General features: G+C 52.3%; 1 protein-coding gene across 3 annotated transcripts in view; it reads left to right on the plus strand.

Annotated features, from left to right (window-relative positions):
• The window catches only part of dpp3 (dipeptidyl-peptidase 3), a 63,057-nt gene that overhangs the window by 977 nt on the left and 35,994 nt on the right, over positions 1-26,086 (plus strand). For 2 of the 3 annotated variants that reach the window (XM_085976281.1, XM_085976282.1), the window contains exons 2-5: positions 1,883-2,183; positions 14,518-14,607; positions 16,248-16,385; positions 22,667-22,741. In XM_085976281.1, coding sequence (XP_085832407.1) covers positions 1,914-2,183; positions 14,518-14,607; positions 16,248-16,385; positions 22,667-22,741 — 573 coding nt within the window. In that variant the 5' untranslated portion in view covers positions 1,883-1,913. Of the gene's footprint in view, positions 1-240; positions 387-1,882; positions 2,184-14,517; positions 14,608-16,247; positions 16,386-22,666; positions 22,742-26,086 lie in introns of those variants that run through there. The other variant, XM_085976279.1, reaches the window with a different exon arrangement.

Consider the following 26,086-nt stretch of genomic DNA (forward strand, 5'->3'; position numbering starts at 1 on the left):
CATTGGGGGGGTGCAGATCCCTTTAACATTGGGGGGGTGCAGATCCCTTTAACATTGGGGGGGTGCAGATCCCATTAACATTGGGGGGGGCAGATCCCTTTAATATTGGGGGGGGCAGATCCCTTTAATATTGGGGGGGGCAGATCCCTTTAATATTGGGGGTGCGTGCCTCTTTAATATAAGAGGTGTATGTGTCCCTTTTTAATATTAGAGTGTGCATTTCCCTTTTTAATATTAGGGGTGTGTATGTCCCTTTTTAATATGATACCAAAATTGGCCGTGTGGTTCATGGTGAGGAAGAAAGCTGTGGACTGCAGGAAGATATCCATGGCCTGGTCAGGTGGGCAGGAAAGTGGCAAATGGAGTTCAATCCGGAGAAGTGCGAGGTAATGCATTTGGGGAGGGCTAACAAGGCAAGGGATTACACAATAAGTGGTAGGACACCGAGAAGTGTAGAGGAACAGAGGGACCTTGGAGTGCATGTCCATAGATCCCTGAAGGTAGGACAGGTAGAAGGGCAATTAGGGAAGGGCAATAAATGCTGGCCTTGCCAGCGATGCCCACATCCCATAAACGAATAAAAACAGACAGGTCGATAAGGCACACGGGATACTTTCCCTTTATTAGCTGAGGCATAGAATATAAGAGCAGGGAGATTATGCTAGAACTGTATAAAACACTAGTTAGACCACAGCTAGAGTACTGCGTGCAGTTCTGGTCACCACTTTACAGGAAAGCTGTGATTGCACTAGAGAGGGTACAGAGGAGATTTCTGAGGATGTTGCCAGGACTGGAGAATTTTAGCTATGAGGAAAGATTGGAGAGGCTGGGGTTGTTTTCCTTGGAACAGAGGAGGCTGAGGGGAGATTTAATTGAGGTGTATAAAATTATGAGGGGCCAAGATAGAGTGGATAGGAAGGACCTACTTCCCCTTAGCAGAGAGGTCAATAACCAGGGGCACAGATTTAAAGTAACTGGTAGAGCGAAGTTGAGGAGAACTTTGTTCACCCAGAGGGTGGTGGGGGTCTGGAACTCACTGCCTGAAAGGGTGGGAGAGGCAGGGACCCTCATCACATTTATAAAGTACTTGGATCTGCTCTTGAAGTGCCGGAACCCACAGGGCTACGGACCGAGAGCTGGACAGTGGGGTTAGGCCGGAGAACTCTTTTTTGGCCGGCACAGACATGACGGGCTGAATGGCCTCCTCCTGTGCTGTACATTTCTATGATTCTATGCATATTAGGGATGTGTGTGGCACCTACATGGCACCTCCGACAGTGCGGCGCCCCCTCAGCGCCGCCCCTCAGCGCCGCCCCTCCGACAGTGCGGCGCCCCCCTCAGCGCCGCCCCTCAGCGCCGCCCCTCCGACAGTGCGGCGCCCCCTCAGCGCCGCCCCTCAGCGCCGCCCCTCCGACAGTGCGGCGCCCCCTCAGCGCCGCCCCTCCGACAGTGCGGCGCCCCCTCAGCGCCGCCCCTCCGACAGTGCGGCGCCCCCTCAGCGCCGCCCCTCCGACAGTGCGGCGCCCCCTCAACGCCGCCCCTCCGACAGTGCGGCACCCCCTCAGCGCCGCCCCTCCGACAGTGCGGCGCCCCCTCAGCGCCGCCCCTCCGACAGTGCGGCGCCGCCCCTCCGACAGTGCGGCGCCCCCTCAGCGCCGCCCCTCCGACAGTGCGGCGCCCCCTCAGTACTGGCACCGGGGGAGTGTCAGCCTAGATTTTTGTGCTCAAGCCTCCGGAGTGGGACTAGAACCCACAACCTTCTGACTCTAAGCGGAGAGAGTATGACCCACTGAGCCACGGCCAACACTCGAGTCAGCGTCGTCGGTAAGAAAGTGTACGTTTCTGTTGAACCTGATCAGTTTTGTTCCCTCTGCATTCACAGATTTGACTCCTGCCTGTTAAAGCGAGACAAGATGGTGGACTCTCAGTACGTTTTGCCCAATGACGTCGGCATCTCGCTGCTGGACTGCGAGGGGGCCTTCCAGCTCCTCTCGAATGAAGAGAAGACGTACGCTCACTACATCTCCCGGGCCTCCTGGTACGGTGGCCTGGTGGTGCTGCTGCAGACCTCCCCAGAGTCTCCTACCATCTACGTCCTGTTGCAGAAGCTCTTCAAGGCCCAGCCCCCCCGCGAGCTGCAGGAAGCGGCCACGGCCGTCGGCTTGACCTCCGAGGAATACCAGGTATCGTTCACCGGTCCACCCGAGCGGTGCTTGAAGCTGAGGCTCGAGGCGCCCTCTCCTGCTCTGCCCCTGTCCCGGGTCTCCAGAACTGTGGAACTCCTCGCCTCCCTTCCAGCCACCCACAGGCTTTTGAAAAGCTTGGTGTGGTCACCGTGATTTATTTTGCCCCGTGTTTCTAAGCTCGGCTCCGACGGTCACCTTTTGATTCCTCGGACTTCCCTGCTCCCGTTTCGGAACGTACGCCTGCAATCTCGACTGACGCTTCCAGCGCACTGAACATAAGACGGAGGAGCAGGAGGAGGTCATTCGGCCCCTCGAGCCTGCTCCACCATTCAATAAGATCATGGCTGATCTGATCTTGGCCTCAACTCCACTTTCCTGCCCGCTCCCCATAACCCTCGACTCCCTTATCGTTCAAATATCTGTCTATCTCCACCTTAAATGTATTCAATGACCCAGCCTCCACAGCTCTCTGGGGTAGAGAATTCCACAGATTTACGACCCTCTGAGAGAAGAAATTCCTCCTCATTTCCGTTTTAAATGGATGCCCCTTATTCTGAAACTGTGCCCCCGAGTTCTAGATTTCCCCACGAGGGGAAACATCCTCTCTGCATCTACCTTGTCGAGCCCCCTCAGAATCTTACATGTTTCAATAAGATCCCCTCTCATTCTTCTAAACTCCAATGATTATAGGCCCAACCTTTCCCCATAAGACAACCCCCTCATCTCAGGAATCAACCTCGTGAACCTTCTCTGAACTGCCTCCAATGCAAGTATATCCTTCCTTAAATAAGGAGACCAAAACTGTACGCAGTACTCCAGGTGTGGTCTCACCAACGCCCTGTACAGTTGTAGCAGGACTTCCCTACTTTTATACTCCATCCCCCTTTGCAATAAGATAGTCACTGCTGCATCGTCTGTGCCCTCCTTCGGACGAGACGTTAAACCGAGGCCCATTTGTCTGTTCTGATGGTTCATCATTGAAGGGAAAAAAATGTGCAGGGCTGTGGGGAAACAGCAGGGGGGAGTGGGACTAATTGGAGAGCTCCTTCAAAGAGCCGGCACAGGCACGATGGGCCGAATGGCCTCCTCCTGCGCTGTATCACACTATCTGGATGTTGAAGATCCTATGGCGCGATTTCATATCACCATTGACATTTACAACACCGCAGCAGGCCATTCAGCCTATCTTGTCTGTGCTGGTCTTTGCTCGAGCATTCCAAAACGAATTCCCTTTTGGAGCTTCCTCTGCTATTTATCCACATTGTCCCCTTAAAAGGTACAGTGAGTGGCCTTCGCCTCAGTTACTCCCTGTAGTTAAGCATTCCATGCACCAACAACCCTCTACGTAAAGACATTTTAAGAGGCGTTCTCCTGAAGCCCTTCCCGATCCCCTCCCTCAATCACCAGCGCAGAAAATAGATTAACCGGCCATTCATCCCATTGCTACTTTGATACTAAAGGGTTCGATAGGGTAGATGTAGAGAAGATGTTTCCACTTGTGGGGGAGACCAGAACTAGGGGCCGTCAATATAAGATCGTCGCTAATAAATCCAATCGGGAATTCAGGAGAAACTTCTTTACCCAGAGAGTGGGGAGAATGTGGAACTCGCTACCACAGGGAACATAAGAAATAGGAGCAGGAGTCGGCCATTCGGCCCCTCGAGCCTGCGCCACCATTCAATCAGATCATGGCTGATCTTCTACCTCATCTCCACTTTCCTGCACTATCCCCATATCCCTTGATTCGCTTAATATCCAAAAATCTATCGATCTCTGCCTTGAATATACTCAACGACTGAGCCTCCACAGCCCTCTGGGGCAGAGAATTCCAAGATTCACCGCCCTCTGAGTGAAGAAATTTCTCCCCATCTCAGTCCAAAAAGGCCGACCCCTTATCCTGAGACTGGAGTGGTTGAGGCGAATATCGTAGAAGAATGAGGTGATCTTATTGAAACATATAAGATACTGAGGGGGCTCGACAAGGTAGATGCAGCGAGGATGTTTCCCCTCGTGGGGAAATCTAGAACTCGGGGGCATAGTTTCAGAATAAAGGGGTCGCCCTTTTAGAACTGAGACGAGGAGGAATTTCTTCTCTCAGAGGGTCGTAAATCTGTGGAATTCTCTGCCCCGGAGAGCCGTGGCGGCTGGGTCATTAAATACATTTAAGGTGGAGATAGAAAGATTTTTGCAAGATAAGGGAGTGAAGGGTTATGGGGAGCGGGTGGGGAAGTGGCTTTGAGCCCAAGATCAGCCATGATCTTATTGAATGGCGGAGCAGGCTCGAGGGGCCAAGTGGCCTATTCCTGCTCCTATTTCTTATGTTGTTATGCATTTTAAGGGGGAGCTAGATAAACACATGAGGTAGAAAGGAATAGAAGGATATGCTGATCGGGCGAGATGAAGAAGGGTGAGAGGAGGAAGCTCGAGTGGAGCATAAACACCGGCAGGGAGCAGTCGGGCCGAATGGCCTGTTTTTATGCTGTACGACTTGCGGGATCTTGGTGTGCACAAAACGGCTGCCACGCAACAATGGCGACTGCACTTCAAAGGAATTCTTTGTGTGTGCAACACTTTGGGACGGTTGAGAGCTGTGAGGGAGCGCTACAGAAGTAAAAGATCTTTCCTCCTGACTCTTCACATCATTATAGTTACAGTGTACAGGGCCCTGGTGAGACCACACCTGGAGTATTGTGCACAGTTTTGGTCTCCTTACCTAAGGAAGGATATACTTGCCATAGAGGGAGTGCAACGAAGGTTCACCAGACTAGTTCCTGGGATGGGGGGATTGTCCTATGAGGAGAGATTGAGTAGACTGGGCCTATATTCTCTAGAGTTTAGAAGAATGAGAGGTGATCACATTGAAACATACAAACTTCTTACAGGGCTTGACAGGGTAGATGCAGGGAGGATGTTTCCCCTGGCTGGGGAGTCTAGAACCAGGGGTCACAGTCTCAGAATAAGGGGTCGGCCATTTAGGACTGAGTTGAGGAGAAATTTCTTCACTCAGAGGGCGGTGAATCTTTGGAATTCTCTACCCCAGAGGGCTGTGGAGGCTCAGTCGTTGAGTATATTTAAGACCGAGATCGATAGATTTTTGGATATTAAGCGAATCAAGGGATATGGGGATAGTGCAGGAAAGTGGAGATGAGGTCGAAGATCAGCCATGATCTCATTGAATGGCGGCGCAGGCTCGAGGGGCCGAAGGGCCGACTCCTGCTCCTATTTCTTATGTTCTTTGACCAAGCTTTTGGTCACCTGTCCCTAATATCTCCTCATGTGGCTCGGGGTCAAATGTTGTCCGATTTACGCTCCTGTGAAGCGCCTTGGAATGTTTTACTATGTTAAAGGCGCTGTGTAAATACAAGTTGTTACGTGCGGCGCTCCCTCAGTACCGCCCCTCCGACAGTGCGGCGCTCCCTCGATACCGCCCCTCCGACAGTGCGGCGCTCCCTCAGTACCGCCCCTCCGACAGTGCGGCGCTCCCTCAGTACCGCCCCTCCGACAGTGCGGCGCTCCCTCAGTACCGCCCCTCCGACAGTGCGGCGCTCCCTCAGTACCGCCCCTCCGACAGTGCGGCGCTCCCTCAGTACCGCCCCTCCGACAGTGCGGCGCTCCCTCAGTACCGCCCCTCCGACAGTGCGGCGCTCCCTCAGTACCGCCCCTCCGACAGTGCAGCGCTCCCTCAGTACCGCCCCTCCGACAGTGCGGCGCTCCCTCAGTACCGCCCCTCCGACAGTGCAGCGCTCCCTCAGTACCGCCCCTCCGACAGTGCAGCGCTCCCTCAGTACTGCCCCTCCGACAGTGCGGCGCTCCCTCAGTACTGCCCCTCCGACAGTGCGGCGCTCCCTCAGTACCGCCCCTCCGACAGTGCGGCGCTCCCTCAGTACAGCCCCTCCGACAGTGCAGCGCTCCCTCAGTACTGCCCCTCCGACAGTGCAGCGCTCCCTCAGTACTGCCCCTCCGACAGTGCGGCGCTCCCTCAGTACTGCCCCTCCGACAGTGCGGCGCTCCCTCAGTACCGCCCCTCCGACAGTGCAGCACTCCCTCGGCACTGCCCCTCCGACAGTGCGGCGCTCCCTCAGTACTGCCCCTCCGACAGTGCGGCGCTCCCTCAGTACCGCCCCTCCGACAGTGCAGCACTCCCTCGGCACTGCCCCTCCGACAGTGCAGCGCTCCCTCAGTACTGCCCCTCCGACAGTGCGGCACTCCCTCAGTACTGCCCCTCCGACAGTGCGGCGACATTGAAGTACTTTGAACGGGAGTGACTGCTGTGTGGAAGGAGTGGAGCGAAAGCTGGCCAAACAATAAATCAAATCCCAGCACTTAAGGTGGCTCAGCCAACCCCGACAGCCCACTATTGCAGCAACCTTTTGTCACAGCAAGTCAGGAACATAGGAATAAGAATAAGCTGGTCCGCTACAATTTTGGGCCCGTGCTGTTAGGAGCAACCTGGTAGCCATTTTGCAAGCTGCAAGTTATATATAAAGCTCTGGTCAGACCCCCATCTGGACACTGCGTTCAGTTCTGGGCCCCGCACCTCCGGAAGGATCTATCGGCCTCGGAGGGGGGGCAACGCAGATTCACCAGAACGATACCCGGGGCTAAAAGGGTTAAATTCCGAGGACAGGTTGCACAGACTGGGCTTGTATTCCCTGGAGTTTAGAAGATTAAGGGGTGATCTAATCGAGGTGTTTAAGATGATTTAAAGGATTCGATCGGGTCGATCCGAGAGAAACTATTTCCTCTGGTGGGGGGAGTCCAGAACAAGGGGGCAGAACCTTCAAATTAGAGCCAGGCCGTTCAGGGGTGATGTCAGGAAGCACTTCTTCACACAAAGGGTGACGGAAATCTGGAACTCCCCCCCCCCCCCCCCCCCCCCAAAAAGCTGTTGAGGCTGGGCGTCAATTGAAAATATCAAAACTGAGATTGATCGATTTCTGTTGGGTCAGGGTATTAAGGGATACGGAACCAAGGCGGGTCGATGGAGTCAAGGTACAGATCAGCCCGCGATCTGATTGAATGGTGGAACAGGCTCGAGGGGCTGAATGGCCTCCTCCTGTTCCTGTGTAACAGGCTCGAGGGGGCTGAATGGCCTCCTCCTGTTCCTGTGTAACAGGCTCGAGGGGCTGAATGGTCTCCTCCTGTTCCTGTGTAACAGGCTCAAGGGGCTGAATGGCCTCCTCCTGTTCCTGTGTAACAGGCTCAAGGGGCTGAATGGCCTCCTCCTGTTCCTGTGCAACAGGCTCGAGGGGCTGAATGGCCTCCTCCTGTTCCTGTGTGACAGGCTCGAGGGGGCTGAATGGCCTCCTCCTGTTCCTGTGTGACAGGCTCGAGGGGGATGAATGGCCTCCTCCTGTTCCTGTGTGACAGGCTCGAGGGGGCTGAATGGCCTCCTCCTGTTCCTGTGTGACAGGCTCGAGGGGGATGAATGGCCTCCTGTTCCTGTGTTCCTATTTCACAAACGGTCTGAAGAATGACCAGTTAACCTTGTTCTCGATGAGGGAGAAACACCGGGCAGGACGTTGGGAGTGCCGCGGTATCTTTCAACGTCCAACTTATCCACCAAGACCTTTGGTTTAACGGCGTGTCTGAAGGAGGGGACCTCCCGACAATACAGTGCTGCCTCAGGAGGGTTGAGCCTGGAGTTGGGGCGGGTTCCAGAGAGCGTGCGCTGCCAGCTCAGCCGGGGCTGCACCCAGTGCGTGAGATGAAAACTAACAAAACCAGCTGGCCCGCGGGGACCAGGGTTCGCTGAAATGTTTTGGCACCCGAGAATTATTGACGCAACCTTTCCGTGCAGTTCAGCCCTACCTTCTCGTTGACCCACCCCTGCTTACATTGCTGGGGCTGGCTCCTCACTGCCCCACCTTGTTCTGCGCAACGAAACTGCTCTTCAGTCGGTTTTACTTTCATTTCAGGTCGAGAACAAGAGCTGATCTGAGATCGCCGAGATAATTAACCCTTCGGGCACCGCGGCAAAAGCTGCTCGCTGCGATCCTGTGGGATTTGGGAGGGTCGCGCAGTCCCGGGTTACGCGCTCCTGGGTCCTGTGGGATTTGGGAGGGTCACGCGGTCCCGGGTTACTCGCTCCCGGGTCCTGTGGGATTTGGGAGGGTCACGCGGTCCCGGGTTACTCGCTCCCGGGTCCTGTGGGATTTGGGAGGGTCACGCGGTCCCGGGTTACTCGCTCCCGGGTCCTGTGGGATTTGGGAGGGTCACGCGGTCCCGGGTTACTCGCTCCCGGGTCCTGTGGGATTTGGGAGGGTCACGCGGTCCCGGGTTACTCGCTCCCGGGTCCTGTGGGATTTGGGAGGGTTACGCGGTCCAGGGTTACTCGTTCCCGGGTCCTGTTGGATTTGGGAGGGTCACGCGGTCCCGGGTTACTCGCTCCTGGGTCCTGTGGGATTTGGGAGTGTCACGCGGTCCCGGGTTACTCGCTCCCGGGTCCTGTGGGATTTGGGAGGGTCACGCGGTCCCGGGTTACTCGCTCCCGGGTCCTGTGGGATTTGGGAAGGTCACGCGGTCCCAGGTTACGCGCCCCCGGGTCCTGTGGGATTTGGGAGGGTCACGCGGTCCCGGGTTACTCGCTCCCGGGTCCTGTGGGATTTGGGAGGGTCCCGGATTACTCACTCCCGGGTCCTGTGGGATTTGGGAGGGTCATGCGGTCCCGGGTTACTCGCTCCCGGGTCCTGTGGGATTTGGGAGGGTCACGCGGTCCCGGGTTACTCGCTCCCGGGTCCTCCTCTTTCTGGTCTCCCTCTCCCTCGCTCTCTGTCTCTGTCTGTCTGTCTCTCTCTCTCTCTCTCCTTTCTCACTCTCCCCCTCTCTCTCCTTTCTCCCTCTCCCCCTCTCTCTCCTTTCTCCCTCTCCCCCTCTCTCTCCTTTCTCCCTCTCCCCCTCTCTCTCCTTTCTCCCTCTCCCCCTCTCTCTCCTTTCTCCCTCTCCCCCTCTCTCTCCTTTCTCCCTCTCCCCCTCTCTCTCCTTTCTCCCTCTCCCCCTCTCTCTCCTTTCTCCCTCTCCCCCTCTCTCTCCTTTCTCCCTCTCCCCCTCTCTCTCCTTTCTCCCTCTCCCCCTCTCTCTCCTTTCTCCCTTTCCCCCTCTCTCCCCCTCTCTCCCCCTCTCTCCCCCTCTCTCCCCCTCTCTCCCCCTCTCTCCCCCTCTCTCCCCCTCTCTCTCCCTCTCTCTCCCTCTCTCTCCCTCTCTCTCTCTCTCTCCCTCCCTCCCTCCCTCTCTCCCTCCCTCTCTCCCTCCCTCTCTCTCTCCTTTCTCCCTCTGCCCCTCTCCCTCTGCCCCTCTCCCTCTGCCCCTCTCCCTCTGCCCCTCTCTCTCCTTTCTCCCTCTCCCCCTCCCCCTCTCCTTTCTCCCTCTCCCCCTCCCCCTCTCCTTTCTCCCCCTCTCTCTCCTCTCTCCCTCTGCCCCCCTCCCCCTCTCCCCCTCCCCCTCCCTCTCTCCTTTCTCCCTCTCTCTCCCTCTCCCTCTGCCCCTCTCCCCCTCTCTCTCCTTTCTCCCTCTCCCCCTCCCCCTCCCCCTCTCCTTTCTCCCCCTCCCCCTCCCCCTCTCCTTTCTCCCCCTCCCCCTCTCCTTTCTCCCCCTCTCTCTCCTCTCTCCCTCTGCCCCTCTCCCCCTCTCCCTCCCCCTCCCCCTCTCCCCCTCCCCCTCCCCCTCTCCCTCTCCCCCTCCCCCTCCCCCTCTCCCCCTCCCCCTCCCCCTCTCCCTCTCCCCCGCCCCCTCCCCCTCTCCCTCTCCCCCGCCCCCTCCCCCTCTCCCTCTCCCCCGCCCCCTCCCCCTCTCCCTCTCCCCCGCCCCCTCTCCCTCTCCCCCTCCCCCGCCCCCTCTCCCCCTCCCCCGCCCCCTCTCCCTCTCCCCCGCCCCCTCTCCCTCTCCCCCTCCCCCTCTCCCTCTCCCCCTCCCCCTCTCCCTCTCCCTCTCCTTTCTTCCCCCTCTCCCTTTCTCCCTCTGTCCCTCTCTCTCCTTTCTCCCTCTCCCCCTCCCCCTCCCCCTCTCCTTTCTCCCCCTCTCCTTTCTCCCCCTCTCTCTCCTTTCTCCCTCTCCCCCTCTCTCTCCTTTCTCCCTCTCTCCCTCTTGTTAAGTCTGTGAATTATTTAGTTAATTAAAACACAGACTAATGAGTAACAATAAAAACAGGTCTTTACTGGTTGGAGGTAGGGACTATACTGAATACAAGATTACTGCACAGTGCTTATATACCGGTGTGTTCACCCCCGGTATTACGTCTACAGCAGCCTGAGAAAGTAGTACATCTCTTAAGGTGGAACAGGCTTAAGCTCTCTTAAGGTGGAACAGGTTACATACACAACACTCCTCCCTTCTTAGCTTTATAGTCATCCCCCCCATTTAACATAACGTAATAACATATATACATATATAACTTCATGTTTAACGTAACATATCACAGATTCAGTCTCTGCGGAAAACAGTTCACAGATTCAATCTCTGGTGTAGTCGGTTCACGTTACTCATTCAATAGTCCTTTCATGGATTTAACAGCTTGAACTTCCGAACTGATTTGGCTCCGTTCGGAGGGACCACGTGTGTGATCTGGTAGAGGTGATAATGGTTCAGATGGGTCATCTTCTGTTTTTACTTTTCCTTTTCTGCTTCTTGGAGACTCTCTGGGCTCCATTGTCAGCTGCCACAGCTGCCAGCTGCATGCGCAGTTCCTCCTTCTCTTCCTCCTGTTTCCGTCGTAGAGCCAGCTTTTCCCGATGTTCCGTAGACTTTTGGTGCTCCTCCATGATTTCTGCACTTTGGGAGTCGAAGTTACAAGCTGGGCAGGACAGGACATCGTAATATTCGGTGTCGTCCACCAGGTCATGGTAATATTCGGTGTCGTCCTGAGCTAGACCAGTGAGAGGGACGTCTATTTCCTCCATACCCAGCTGGACGTTAGCCAGCTCTTGTTCCAAATCCAGACATCTTTCCTGAAGAGACTTCTTCATTTGTACCTCTGCATCCAGCTTTTTCTGGGCTTTCAGCAAGTCGTTTACTAGTGACCTCATTTGTGATTTTAATACTTCAACTTCCTTTGGAGATTGATTGATCGGACTATGCAATCCCTCTACCGGAGCAGCTGTTTCAGCGGTCTGTTGTTCTACATTGACGTGAGTCAGCGTACTTTTGGCATCCAATGGCTGCTCTGTTGCAGTCGTTTCAGTCTGTGTCGTCACATCAGCCATCTCAATGACTTTTGAGAGCTCCGAACCCTTTTCCTTTGAAGATCGCAGCTCGTGTTCAAGTTTTTCCCATTTTAGAGTCTTGTCCCTCAGCATATGAAGGAGTTGGCTGACCGTTAACTCTTCTGACACCAGATTATGGCACGCACCTTCAGAACCTGAATCAGCTTTGATTCGTTCGGCCTCCTCGCGCAGATGGTTGGTGTGCTCCTGCTCCATTTTCTCCATCAGTTGCTTCTGTTGACTTTCCAGATTCTCCCACTCTGTAACAAAGAACTTTTTTATTTCATTCATCTCTTGCTCAAAACGGCGAATCATTTGTTCTAATTGCTGTTGTAGTTTGAAATGGAGTTGAGTTCGAGCCCAGTGTCCCTCAAAAATGTGCATATCAGTAGACTTGACAGACTCAGAATTCTCTGTTAAACTATGTTGTTGTTGCTCAGTGGAATTCTGTGCTGAAACTTTGTCTTTTGCACATGGGTTGGTCTTACCATCATCAGTTCTAGAGTCTGGGCTGATTATCTGCACCGAGTTCTCACTCTTTATGGCTTTTAGTGAATGCCAGTCCATATTTATGTTTCTAAACCACTCCCGGCCTAGTAGTGGTGGACCTCCCTCCGGTAGCACATATAAGTCCATTATTTGACTTCCTTCGCCCTTGTTGGCCACTGCAACCTTTATTGTCCCGATGGGGTACACTCTCTGCCCCGTGTAGGTTGTCAATATAATCTCCGTATCCTGTAGGGGAATATGTTGGAATAACCTTCTGTAATCTTTCTTATTCATGACTGACAATGCCGATCCAGTGTCCAATTCCATTTTTACTTGGACTCCTTCTATCTGAAGAGTAACCCAAATTGTCTGGAGGTCTGCACCCTTACCAACGTTGAGTACCCTTAAGCTAGCCAGTTCAATACTGCTTGCGTCTGAATCGGACTCCTGTTCGGCCACCTTGTGTACCTTTGCGTATTTCCCTTGCGGTGACTTCTTGTTGCTGGTCTTCTTCGCTGACCTGCATACTCTAGCTATATGTCCAAGCCTACCACAAGTTCTACATTCTTGGTTTTTAAACCAACACTGGTTCTGATCATGCGTTGTCTTTCCACAACGATAACATTTGCCAGAACTCGCACCCAATTTGTGTGCACTGAGCTCCGGTGACCGTAGCTGCATTACTGCCGTGCCTCTCGCTGCGGCTTCGTGTGCTGCTGCCATAGTGACCGCCTTCTCAAGCGTCAGCTCATTCTCCTCGAGCAGTCGCTTTTGTGTATCCTGTTTAAATAAACCACACACAAATTTGTCTCGAAGTGCCTCTGTCAGTCCCGTTCCAAACTGGCAATATTTCGCTAATTTACGCAATTCCAGCAAATATTCAGCATTGCTTTCATGCTGTAGCTGCCTTCTGTCGTAAAATTTAAATCGTTCCGCTAGCATCAGCGGCGTGGGGTTTAGATGATCTTTCAGGACAGTAACAATCTCATCGAACGTCTTATCCGCCGGTTCATCTGGTGATAACAGGTGTTTCAATTGCCCGTATGTCTTCGCACCCATTAAATTTAATAATGTTAGAGCTTTATCTTGGTCACGAATTTTATTGGCCTTACAATAATTTTTTACTCTTTCAACATATATGGCCCAATCTTCGAGGCCACTATCAAAGGTGCTAATATTCCCGTGTTTAGGCATTGTAGATTTGCAATTTCTCAGATTTTCTTTTCTTTACTTGTTATCAAAGATGGCGGCTTCCCGCTCTTGCCGTCGTCCTCCGCCCACAAAATGGCGGTTTTCCCGCGCTTGGCGGTCTTCACCCGTCCCCCGACGCCGTCTCCCTTCAGCCCCCGAGTGCGGCCCTTATCAGCGGATGCGATCGATGGCCCGGCTGCGCCTCGCACTTGAAAGCGGCCCGGCCCTTATCTGCCGATCGCTATCGCCCTATACCTCTCTCTTCCCCAGTCCTGTCTTCTACTCCGGTTCACAAGCTGATGTAGGCTTCAGGGTCCTAATGCCTGTCACTTCCAGTGGGGTGGTGAGTGGTGAGGTTTGAAACCTCTCTTCAACCGCCGTGGAATAACTGCCGCAGGGTAAGAACCTGACTCGTCGCCAGTGTTAAGTCTGTGAATTATTTAGTTAATTAAAACAGACTAATGAGTAACAATAAAAACAGGTCTTTACTGGTTGGAGGTAGGGACTATACTGAATACAAGATTACTGCACAGTGCTTATATACCGGTGTGTTCACCCCCGGTATTACGTCTACAGCAGCCTGAGAAAGTAGTACATCTCTTAAGGTGGAACAGGCTTAAGCTCTCTTAAGGTGGAACAGGTTACATACACAACACCTCTCTCCCTCTCTCCCTCTCCCTCTCCCCCCTCTCCCTCTCCTCCTTTCTCCCTCTCTCTCCTTTCTCCCTCTCTCTCCTTTCTCCCTCTCCCCCTCTCCCTCTGCCTCTCTCCTCTCTCCCTCTCCCTCTCCCTCTCCCTCCCCCTCCCCCTCTCCTTTCTCCCCCTCTCTCTCCTTTCTCCCTCTCCCCCTCTCTCTCCTTTCTCCCTCTCCCTCTGCCCCTCTCTCCCTCTGCCCCTCTCCTTTCTCCCTCTCCCTCTCCCTCTCTCTCTCCTTTCTCCCTCTCCCCCTCTCTCCCCCTCTCTCCCCCTCTCTCCCACTCTCTCCCCTCTCTCTCCTCTCTCCCTCTCTCCCGCTCCCCCTCTCTCTCCTTTCTCCCTCTCCCTCTCCCCCTCCCCCTCTCCTTTCTCCCTCTCCCCCTCTCTCTCCTTTCTCCCTCTCTCCCGATGCTCCGACCGCTGTTATCTGCCCAACAAGTGTCAGTGTGGCTGAGCGGGTAAACCGAAACCCTGTCTCTTCAGGTGAGTCACAAAAGATCCCGTGACTCTACCTGAAGAAGGGCAGGGAGTTTTCCCGGGTGTCCTGGCCAACAATCATCCCTCGGACAGACTAACTGGGCATTCATCCCATTGCTGTTTGTCGGGCCTTGCTGTACAGAGCTCCCTCGACTCTGTCAACCCTGAGCCAGATCACAGAGCCGCGTCCCCTACTGCCCCAGCGTGGAATTACCGGTGCTTTATATTGAGACTCAAGCTCTTGGAGCATTTGACTGTGTGATGTTTCTGCTCTGTTACAGGCATTCCTCGTTTACGCAGCTGGAGTTTATTCCAACATGGGCAACTACAAGTCCTTCGGAGACACCAAGTTTGTGCCTAACTTGCCACAGGTACAATATTTAAAACTTTAAAGCAAAGATTTGCCCGGCTAATTTCACTTGAAGACAGGGGTTGGCAGGTACCATCATCTTCTAGTGTGTTGGCGAGGTGACCATTCTTAATACGGGAGCCTCGATGGCCTCCTCGGGGGGTGGGGGGGGGGCAGTCTGTTGGACCAAAGGGGGGCATTCTAGCCCACTCTTCGCCTGGTCTATATTAATGAATTGGATGAAGGGACTGAGTGTACTCTAGCCAAGTTTGCTGATGATACGAAGATAGGTGGGTTAACAAGTTGTGAGGAGGACACAGAATCTGCAAAGGGATATCGATAGGTTAAGTGAGTGGGCAAGAATCTGGCAGATGGAGCACAATGTGGGAAATGTGAGGTTATCCACTTTGGAAGGAAGAATGAAAAAGCAAATTATTATTTAAATGGAGAGAGACTACAGAATGCCGAGGTACAGAGGGATCTGGGGGTCCTTGTACATGAAACACAAAAAGTTAGCATGCAGGTACAGCAAGTAATTAGGAAGGCAAATGGAATGTTGGCCTTTATTGCAAAGGGGATGGAGTATAAAAGTAGGGAAGTCCTGCTACAACTGTACAGGGCGTTAGTGAGACCACACCTGGAGGACTGCGTACAGTTTTGGTCTCCATATTTAAGGAAGGATATACTTGCATTGGAGGCAGTTCAGAGAAGGTTCACGAGGTTGATTCCTGGGATGAGGGGGTTGACTTATGAGGAAAGGTTGAGCAGGTTGGGCCTATACTCATTGGAGTTTAGAAGAATGAGAGGTGATCTTATTGAAACATATAAGATTCTGAGGGGGATTGACAGGGTAGATGCAGAGAGGATGTTTCCCCTCGTGGGGGTATCTAGAACTCGGGGGCACAGTTTCAGAATAAAGGGTCGCCCTTTTAAGACGGAGATGAGGAGGAATTTCTTCTCTCTGAGGGTCGTGAATCTTTGGAATTCTCTGCCCCGGAGAGCTGTGGAGGCTGGGTCATTGAATATATTCAAGGCGGAGATTGACAGACATTTGAACTACAGGGGAGTCGAGGGGTATGGGGAGAGAGCGGGAAAGTGGAGTTAAGGCCAGGATTGGATCAGCCATGATCTTATTGAATGGCGGAGCAGGCTGGAGGGGCCAATTGACCTCCTCCCGCTCCTGTTTCTTATGGTGCCCGCACGCACTTTTCTGCAGAGGCCACTGGACAGTGGTCATGGGCAGGAATCTTGGGCTAGTGGTTCCCCCTCCTTCCCTCCCCATTCCTAGCTCAGGCAAGCTGTGGCCAATTCCAGCATTGCTACCTTTGGAATTCTCAACCCCAGAGGGCCGTGGATGCTCAGTCGTTGAGTACATTCAAGATAGAAATAGATGGATTTTTGGACTCTAGGGGAATCGAGGGATATGGAGATAGGATGGGGACAGTGGAGTTGAGGTCGATGATCAGCCATGATCTCATTGAATGGCGGAGCAGGCTCGAGGGGCCGTATGGCCTCCTCCTGCTCCTAATTCTTATGTTCTAATCTGCTGATTTTTAAGCTTTGTCATCTGTGCGCCTGGCCTCGTGTGATGGGCCAGGCTTTCGTCCAATGCTTTCCTGCCTCTCCCACTGTTCTTTTCCCCCCCCCCTTGCTGTAACACAGGAGAAGTTGAAAGCCCTGGTTTGGCAGAGCAAAGCCTTTAAGCAGAACCCGGAAGAGATGGAGTGCCTGTGGAAGGTGTGCGGTCAGCTCATGTTCTCGCTGGACGACGGACAGAAGCAACTGGGACTTGGAGCGAAGGTAAAGGGGTTTTCCGATGGGCTGTGGGGCGTAAACCCTCCAGTGGTTTAGCACATCTGTTGTGATGGTGTGGGAGGGGGATAAATACTGGAGTCTTTCTTTGGCTGGGGGAAAGAGGCTGCTAAAAGTTCTTGCATAGAATAGACGGCACAGAAACGAGCCATTCGGCCCATTTGGTTCATGCCGGTGTTGTGGAGCATTTTAAACCAACACTCGACACAAGGTTTTCAGATCGATAGTCAAGTTGTCTTTATTACACCGGTGGGGAGGCAGTCTGCTCTGTCTTTAGCCAGACTTCTCCCAATTGTGACAGCAAACACTACATTTTTATACATTAAAATACACATGGCAGCCTCATGCACAATTCATTCCTGCAACCTGATTGGATCTCGACCCGCATGCAACTTCACATAGAAACATAGAAGATAGGAGCAGAAGTAGGCCATTCGGCCCCTCGAGCCTGCTCCGCCATTCAATGAGATCATGGCTGATCATCCAAATTCAGTACCTTGTCCCTGCTTTCTCCCCATATCCCTTGATCCCTTTAGCCTTAAGAAATATATCCAACTCCTTCTTGAATATATTTAATGAATTGGCCTCCACTGCCTTCTGTGGTAGAGAATTCCACAGGTTCACCACTCTGGGTGAAGAAATTCCTCCTCATCTCTGTCCTAAATGGTTCACCCCTTATCCTTAGACTGTGACCCCTGGTTCTGGACTCCCCGCCATCGGGAACATCCTTCCTGCATCTAGTCTGTCTCGTCCTGTTAGAATTTTATAAGTTTCAATGAGATCCCCTCTCATTCTTCTAAACTCTAGCGAATATAAGCCTAATCGACCCAATCTCTCCTCATACGTCATTCCTGCCATCCCAAGTATCAGTCTGGTGAATCTTCGCTGCACTCCCTCCATGGCAAGAACATCCTTCCTCAGATAAGGTGACCAAAACTGCACACAATACTCAAGGTGTGGTCTCACCAAGGCCCTGTACAACTGCAACAAGACATCCTTGCTCCTGTACTCGAATCCTCTCGCTACAAAGGCCAACATACCATTTGCCTTCTTAACCGCCTGCTGCACCTGCATGCTTACCTTCAGCGACTGGTGCACAAGGACACCCAGGTCTCGTTGCACTTCCCCTTCTCCCAATCTATTGCCGTTCAGATAATAATCTGCCTTCCTGTTTTTGCCACCAAAGTGGATAACCTCGCATTTATCCACATTATACTGCATCTGCCATGCATCTGCCCAATCACCCAACCTGTCCAAATCGTACTGGAGTTTCTCTGCATTCATGGATTGGTTACACGTCCTAAGGTAAACATGTATAAGCTGCCTCCTCAGTCATTCACTCAAACTGCAGGAATGCTGATTAAAAGTTACCTTGGAATGCGACCTAGGTAATAAAGTTCTTAACGGGCGGTTGAAATTCCAGACACCCTGTCTCCACTTAATTGCTCTTTTAGTCTTCAAAGGCCTGCTATCTTGACCGCCTCTTTATGGATGTGGCCTTTCATGTTTGCCCCTGTCATTCTTACACCATTCAGTGCAACTGCCAGCGATGTCATTTTAACTCTTTCCCCACTGCACCAGTGTTTCTGCTCCACACGAGCCTCCTCCCACCCTACTTCATCTAATGCTATCAGCATAACCTTCGATTCCTTTCTCCCTCATGTGTTTATCCAGCTTCCCCTTAAATGCATCTCTGCTATTCGCCGTTATGACTCTATGACCCCATTCCAGAAATTTGAGCCCCATAATCCAGACCAACGCTCCCCAGTGCCAGTACTGAAGTTTCTCCTGAATTCCCGATTGATTTTTTTTTTTTTAAAAACACCGTCCCGCTCAAACCCGCGGAGGCAGGAGGCCGCAAAGCCCACCGCGCTAGCGTCACGGGCTCTGCTCTGAAGAGGTTTGCTCGCCCTGTCTTACCTGGAAGAGTTCTCACCAGGATTAGTTCAGCTGTGTATGTGATCCATTGCCTGGACTGAACCTCAAGAGCTCAGGGCTGGCTCAATGACCATTCCTAGAGCGTACGGCACAGACACAGGCCATTGGGCCCCACAGCTCCGTGCCGGTGTTTCTGCTCCACTCGAGCCTCCTCCCACCCTCTTCATCTCACCCCATCAGCAGATCCTTCTATTCCTGTCTCCCTCCTGTGCTTATCCAGCTTCCCCTTAAGGCCTGGACTAATGATCCGGAGACGTGCGTTCAAAGCCCACCATGGCAGCTGGGGAATTTAAATTCAGTTAATGAAATAAATCCGGAATAAAAAGCTAGTATCAGTAATGGTGACCATGGAACTACCCAGATTGTGGTAAAAACCCTTCTGGTTCACTAATGTGTTTGGGGGAAGGAAACCTGCCGTCCTTACCCAGTCTGGCCGATATGTGACTCCAGACCCACAGCAATGTGATTGACCCTTAATTGCCCTGTGAAATGGCCTCGTATAAAAGGCGACTCTCCACCAAGGGCAATTAGGGATGGGCAATAAATGCTGGCTTTGCCAGCAACACCCACATCCCGAGAGTGAATTAAAAAACCCCATAAATCTCGACGTTTGAAACAAAATTGAGTGTCCCAATGGAGTGTCGCTTTTAAGCGAACTGATTGGTCTGTTGGTCAAATAATGCTCAAACCCCGAATCTGCCCTGGTGTCCCTCATTTTCCCAAGTGAGGATTTGAAAGTGTGTATAAAACTAATGAACACACCACAGTGCGACATAGATGTGGATCCTGGGGAACTGCACTGACCAAAGTGCCAAGGATCTTCCAGTGAGCTGTAAATTAAAAGAATATTATAATTGTTTTTTTTTTTGCTAACAACACAGTTATTCAATTACACCCATTGCGTACCGTACCGTAAGTCTTTAAGATTATGAACAGGGTTCGATAGGGTGGACGTAGAGAAGATGTTTCCACTTGTGGGGGAGACCAGAACTAGGGGCCGTCAATATAAGATCGTCACTAAAATCCAATCGGGAATTCAGGAGAAACTTCTTTACCCAGAGAGTGGGGAGAATGTGGAACTCGCTACCACAGGGAGTGGTTGAGGTGAATAGCAGAGATGGATTTAAGGGGAAGCTGGATAAACACACGAGGGAGAAAGGAATACAGGAAACTTTGTGCTATCCGGCACCGATGGGACCGAGCTGTTGCCGTCCCATCAAAACTGCCGGACAAACCAGCGCTAATGTTGAAACATACGGAGATTTTGAGCTCCGTATCTGGCAACAAACCCTGTTGCTTCAACAGCTTCTAAACAGTCGGCCGTATCTTGCAAGCGTCTCTGTAGCTTAGCAAGAGCTTCAGCGAGACCTTGCAGAGCCTGACTTGTGGAAAAAAAAGCAACGAAAAGAAAAAAAAACCTAACGAAACGGCTCCTGATTTTTTCCGATGGCTCGAGCATTCCGGACAGTTAACCTCCGGATAAACCAAAGTTTCCTGTGGAAGGATGCGGTGAGATGAAGAGGGGTGGGAGGAGGTTCGTGTGGAGCATAAACACCAGCACGGAGCATTTGGGCCGAATGGCCTGTTTCTGTGCTGTACATTCGATGTAATATTACATTTACCAGATCTCTCTCTCTCTCAGTCCTGGAAAGTCCCAAATTCTGTAATCTGCAATATTGGATATAGTTTGACGGGAGTTGATGTCTCTCGCTGTCTGTTGTACTCTGTGTCCTCACTTACTGCATCAGGCGCATGGTGTTCTGGACACAGTAACCAGCTGAGAAGAGAGGGCTGTGATCATAGGTTCAATATTTAGATTCAAAACTGCATGCTGAGAGCAATCATAAGCCACCTTCCACCCTCCGTAAACTTGACCTCATCCCAAACACTGCCTCTGCCCCGTGTCCTAACTCACACCCAGTCCCGTTCACCCATCACCCCCTGTGCTCACTGCCCCGTGTCCTAACTCACACCCAGTCCCGTTCACCCATCACCCCCTGTGCTCACTGCCCCGTGTCCTAACTCACACCCAGTCCCGTTCACCCATCACCCCCTGTGCTCACTGCCCCGTGTCCTAACTCACACCCAGTCCCGTTCACCCATCACCCCCTGTGCTCACTGCCCCGTGTCCTAACTCACACCCAGTCCCGTTCACCCATCACCCCCTGTGCTCACTGCCCCGTGTCCTAACTCACACCCAGTCCCGTTCACCCATCACCCCCTGTGCTCACTGCCCCGTGTCCTAACACACACCCAGTCCCGTTCATCCATCACCCCCTGTGCTCACTGCCCCGTGTCCTAACTCGCACCCAGTCCCGTTCACCCATCACCCCCTGTGCTCACTGCCCCGTGTCCGAACTCACACCCAGTCCCGTTCACCCATCACCCCCTGTGCTCACTGCCCCGTGTCCTAACTCGCACCCAGTCCCTTCACCCATCACCCCCTGTGCTCACTGCCCCGTGTCCTAACTCGCACCCAGTCCCGTTCACCCATCACCCCCTGTGCTCACTGCCCCGTGTCCTAACTCACACCCAGTCCCATTCACCCATCACCCCCTGTGCTCACTGCCCCGTGTCCTAACTCACACCCAGTCCCGTTCATCCATCACCCCCCGAGCTCGCTGACCTACACTGGCTCCCGGTCCGGCAACGCCTCGATTTTTAAAATTCTCATCCTGGTGTTCAAATCCCTCCATGGCCTCCTCGCCCCCTCCCTATCTCTGTAACCTCCTCCAGCCCTTCAACCCTCCCTATCTCTGTAACCTCCTCCAGCCCCTACAACCCTCCCTATCTCTGTAACCTCCTCCAGCCCTTCAACCCTCCCTATCTCTGTAACCTCCTCCAGCCCCTACAACCCTCCCTATCTCTGTAACCTCCTCCAGCCCCTACAACCCTCCCTATCTCTGTAACCTCCTCCAGCCCCTACAACCCTCCCTATCTCTGTAACCTCCTCCAGCCCTTCAACCCTCCCTATCTCTGTAACCTCCTCCAGCCCCTACAACCCTCCCTATCTCTGTAACCTCCTCCAGCCCTTCAAGGGCAGCACGGTGGCATAGTGGTTAGCACTGTTGCCTCACAGCGCCAGGGACCCGGGTTCAAATCCGGCCTCGGGTGACTGTCTGTGTGGAGTTTGCACATTCTCCCCGTGTTTGCGTGGGTTTCCCCCGGGTGCTCCGGTTTCCTCCCACAGTCCAAAGATGTGCGGGTTAGGTTGATTGGCCATGATAAAAATTGGCCCTTAGTGTTAGGGGGGATTAAATACGTGGGGTTACGGGGTTACGGGGATAGGGCTTGGGTGGGATGGCTGTCAGTATAGGGACCGGGTGCTAGGGTTTGGATGATCAGCCATGATCTCGTTGAATGGCGGAGCAGGCTCGAAGGGCCGAATGGCCTACTCCTGCTCCTATCTTCAATGTTTCTATGTTAACCCTCCCTGCCTCTGTAACCTCCTCCAGCCCTTCAACCCTCCCTATCTCTGTAACCTCCTCCAGCCCTACAACCCTACCAATCTCTGTAACCTCCTCCAGCCCCTACAACCATCCCTATCTCTGTAATCTCCTCCAGACCTACAACCCTCCCTATCTCTGTAATCTCCTCCAGCCCCTACAACCCTCCCTATCTCTGTAACCTCTTCTAGCCCCTACAGCCCTCCCTATCTCTGTAACCTCCTCCAGCCCCGACAACCCTCCCTATCTCTGTAACCTCCTCCAGCCCCTACAGCCCTCCCTATCTCTGTAACCTCCTCCAGCCCCTACAGCCCTCCCTATCTCTGTAACCTCCTCCAGACCTACAACCCTCCCTATCTCTGTAACCTCCTCCAGCCCCTGCAACCCTCCCTATCTCTGTAATCTCCTCCAGACCTACAACCCTGCCTATCTCTGTAACCTCCTCCAGCCCCTACAACCCTCCGAGATCTCTGCGCTCCTCCAATTCTGGCCTCTTGAGCATCCCCCAATTTCCATCGCTCCACCATTGGTGGCCGTGCCTTCAGCTGCCTGGGCCCCGAGCTCTGGAATTCCCTCCCTAAACCTCTCCGCCTCTCTCTCCTCCTTTAAGACGCTCCTTAAAACCGATGCCTTTGACCAAGCTTTTGGTCGCCTGTTCCAATATCTCCTTATGTGGCTCGGGGTCAGTGTTTTATCTGATAATCGCTCCTGTGAAGCACCTTGGGACATTTTACTACGTTAAAGGCGCTATATAAATGCAAGTTATTGTTGATTGGCAGGTACCCCAATAAGCGATGAGGGTGATTGTTCTCCATGATGGGTGCTGTCTCAAGCTTGTAATGTAGAAGTAAATTCTCCAATGCTCAAATATCCTTCCTCCCTCAGGGCATCACCACCTACTTTTCTGGTAACTGTGATTTGAAAGATGCAGAATTGGCACAGAAGTTCCTGGATTCCAAGGTAGGTGAATCTCTCTGCTTGGGAATTGCTGCAGGAATTCATTTTTTGAGGCTGTAACTGGTGGAATAGATAAGGGAGAACCAGTGGATGTGGTGTTTTTGGACTTTCAGAAGGCTTTCGATAAGGTCCCACATAAGAGATTAGCGTGTAAAGTTAAGGCACATGGGATTGGGGGTAAGGTACTGACTTGGATAGAGAACTGGTTGGCAGACAGGAAGCAAAGAGTTGGAATAAATCAGTCTTTTTCCGAGTGGCAGGCAGTAACTAGTGGGATACCACAGGGATCGGTGCTAGGACCCCAGTTATTCACAATATATATTAATGATCTAGACGAGGGAACTAGATGTAATATCTCCAAGTTTGCAGACGACACAAAGCTGGGTGGGCGTGTGTGCTGTGAGGAGGATGCAGGGAAACTCCAGTATGATTTGGACAGGTTGGGTGATATGGCAGATGCAGTACAGGTAGACTACCTTTTATCCGAACTTCCGAAAACCGAAACCCTCTAAAAACCGAAGGTTTTTTCGTTCAGCGTAAGTCGTGCGCACGACATGACCAGAGTGACGCACGACTTACGCTGAGCAGAGGGTCAGCGTAAGTCGTGCGCACGACCCCGACCCCCGCCGACGACCCGACCCCGACCCCCCCGACGCCGACCCCGACGACCCCCACCCCCGACAAATTTCCCAGTCTTATAAAATAACTTCCGAAATCCGAAATTTTCCGAAAACCGAAACACGGCTGGTCCCGAGGTTTTCGGATAAAGGATAGTCTACCTGTATAATGTGGATAAATGCGAGGTTATCCACTTTGGTGGCAAAAACAGGAAGGCAGATTATTATCTGAACGGCAATAGATTGGGAAAAGGGGAAGTGTAACGAGACCTGGGTGTCCTTGTGCACCAGTCGCTGAAGGTAAGCATGCAGGTGCAGCAGGCGGTTAAGAAGGCAAATGGTATGTTGGCTTTCATAGCGAGAGGATTCGAGTACAGGAGCAAGGATGTCTTGCTGCAGTTGTACAGGGCCTTGGTGAGACCACACCTTGAGTATTGTGTGCAGTTTTGGTCACCTTATCTGAGGAAGGGTGTTCTTGCCATGGAGAGAGTGCAGCGAAGATTCACCAGACTGATACCTGGGATGGCAGGAATGACGTATGAGGAGAGATTGGGTCAGTTGGGCTTGTATTCGCTAGAGTTTAGAAGAATGAGAGGGGATCTCATTGAAACATAAAATTCTAACACGACTAGACAGATTAGATGCAGGAAGGATGTTCCTGATGGCGGGGGAGTCCAGAAACATAGAAACATAGAAGATAGGAGCAGGAGTAGGCCATTCGGCCCTTCGAGCCTGCTCCGCCATTCAATGAGATCATGGCTGATCATCCAAATTCAGTACCCTGTCCCTGCTTTCTACCCAAACCCCTTGATCCCTTTAGCCTTAAGAAATATATCCAACTCTTTCTTGAATATATTTAATGAATTGGCCTCTACTGCCTTCTGTGGCAGAGAATTCCACAGGTTCACCACTCTCTGGGTGAAGAAATTCCTCCTCTTTTCAGTCCTAAATGGCTTACCCCTTATCCTTAGACTATGACCCCTGGTTCTGGACTCCCCAGCCATCAGAAACATCCTTCCTGCATCTAGTCTGTCCAGGCCTGACAGAATTTTATAGGTTTCGATGAGATCCCCTCTCAATCTTCTAAACTCCAGTGAGTAGAAGCCCAATCGACCCAATCTCTCCTCATACGTCATTCCTGCCATCCCAGGTATCAGCCTGGTGAATCTTCACTGCACTCCTTCCATGGCAAGAACATCCTTCCTCAGATAAGGCGACCAAAACTGCACACAATAGTCAAGGTGTGGTCTCACCAAGGCCCTGTACAACTGCAGCAAGACATCCTTGTTCCTGTACTTGAACCCTCTTGCTACGAAGGCCAACATACCATTTGCCGCCTTAACCGCCTGTTGCACCTGCATGCTTACCTTCAGCGACTGGTGCACAAGGACACCCAGGTCTTGTTGCACTTCCCCTTCTCCCAATCTATTGCCATTCAAATAATAATCTGCCTTCCTGTTTTTGCCACCAAAGTGGATAACCTCACATTTATCCACATTATAGTGCATTTGCCATGTTTCTGCCCAATCACCCAACCTGTCCAAATCGTACTGGAGTTTCACGACATCCTCCTCACAGCATACCCTCCCACCCAGCTTTGTGTCGTCTGCAAATTTGGAGATATTACATCCAATTTCCTCATCCAGATCATTAATATAAGAACCAGGGGTCACAGTCTAAGGATAAGGGGTAAGCCATTTAGGACTGAGATGAGGAGGAATTTCTTCACCCAGAGAGTGGTGAACCTGTGGAATTCTCTACCACAAAAGGCAGTAGAGGCCAATTCATTAAATATATTCAAGAAGGAGTTAGATATATTTCTTAAGGCTAAAGGGATCAAGGGATATGGGGAGAAGGCAGGGACAGGGTACTGAATTTGGATGATCAGCCATGATCTCATTGAATGGCGGAGCAGGCTCGAGGGGCCGAATGGCCTACTCCTGCTCCTATCTCTATGTTTCTGTGTAATTGGCGGGAGCGAGCCTTTTCAGTGTTTGTGGGAGGGAAGAGGAAAATCATAGGATTTAAATATATTTTGGGAAATCTTGCTTCGAGCTTTTTCGAAGATGCATTTCCTTCATCTTCAGAATCGTACGCTGGTCCCATTCTACACCGTAAAGGTCACTTAATTACCGTCAGTAACTGGTACTCAACATTAAATGGGTTGGGTTTTCAATCGGATATTGTCATACAGTATATTTAAACTTTACCTCCAAGTTCAAGGACGGGGAAACACAGAAAACGTCTGGTTAATACTCTTTCTTAAATGGCATCAATGAGATAATAAACCGCAACCCCTTGCATGAAGTGTGTATGAGGTATCGGCACCAATTATACTCACGTACTGGGGACTCCTTCAGGGCTCGCAAGCGTGTCGTCTTGACTGCTTCCAATAGCCTCAGCAAGACGAGATCAAAAGCTCCCCAGGAACAGTGCTTTAGCTCAATATTAGATAATTCTATATCCTGCCAACTAGCTTATCCTCTTTAATAATCTTATCTTTACACCGGTACCTGGCAGTAAACGGGTCCTGGTGCTGAGAGCTACCAGTAAATGGTCTGCAGTTGGAGGAGACGCAGCCTTTGGGTTTGTTTAGCTTCCCGGAGGAACGTTACTGGGTCGCGTTGTCCAGAGCTAGGCCCGTCACTCTGCTTTCCCTCTCTATCTGGGGGGGTGGCGAGGGAGTAGAATCATAGAACAGGACAGCACAGGAGGAGGCCATTCGGCCCAC

This window comes from Somniosus microcephalus, unplaced genomic scaffold (assembly GCF_052327205.1).
Source record: "Somniosus microcephalus isolate GS21.2 unplaced genomic scaffold, FLI_Smic_1.0 unresolved_chr2, whole genome shotgun sequence".
NCBI lineage: Eukaryota > Metazoa > Chordata > Chondrichthyes > Squaliformes > Somniosidae > Somniosus > Somniosus microcephalus.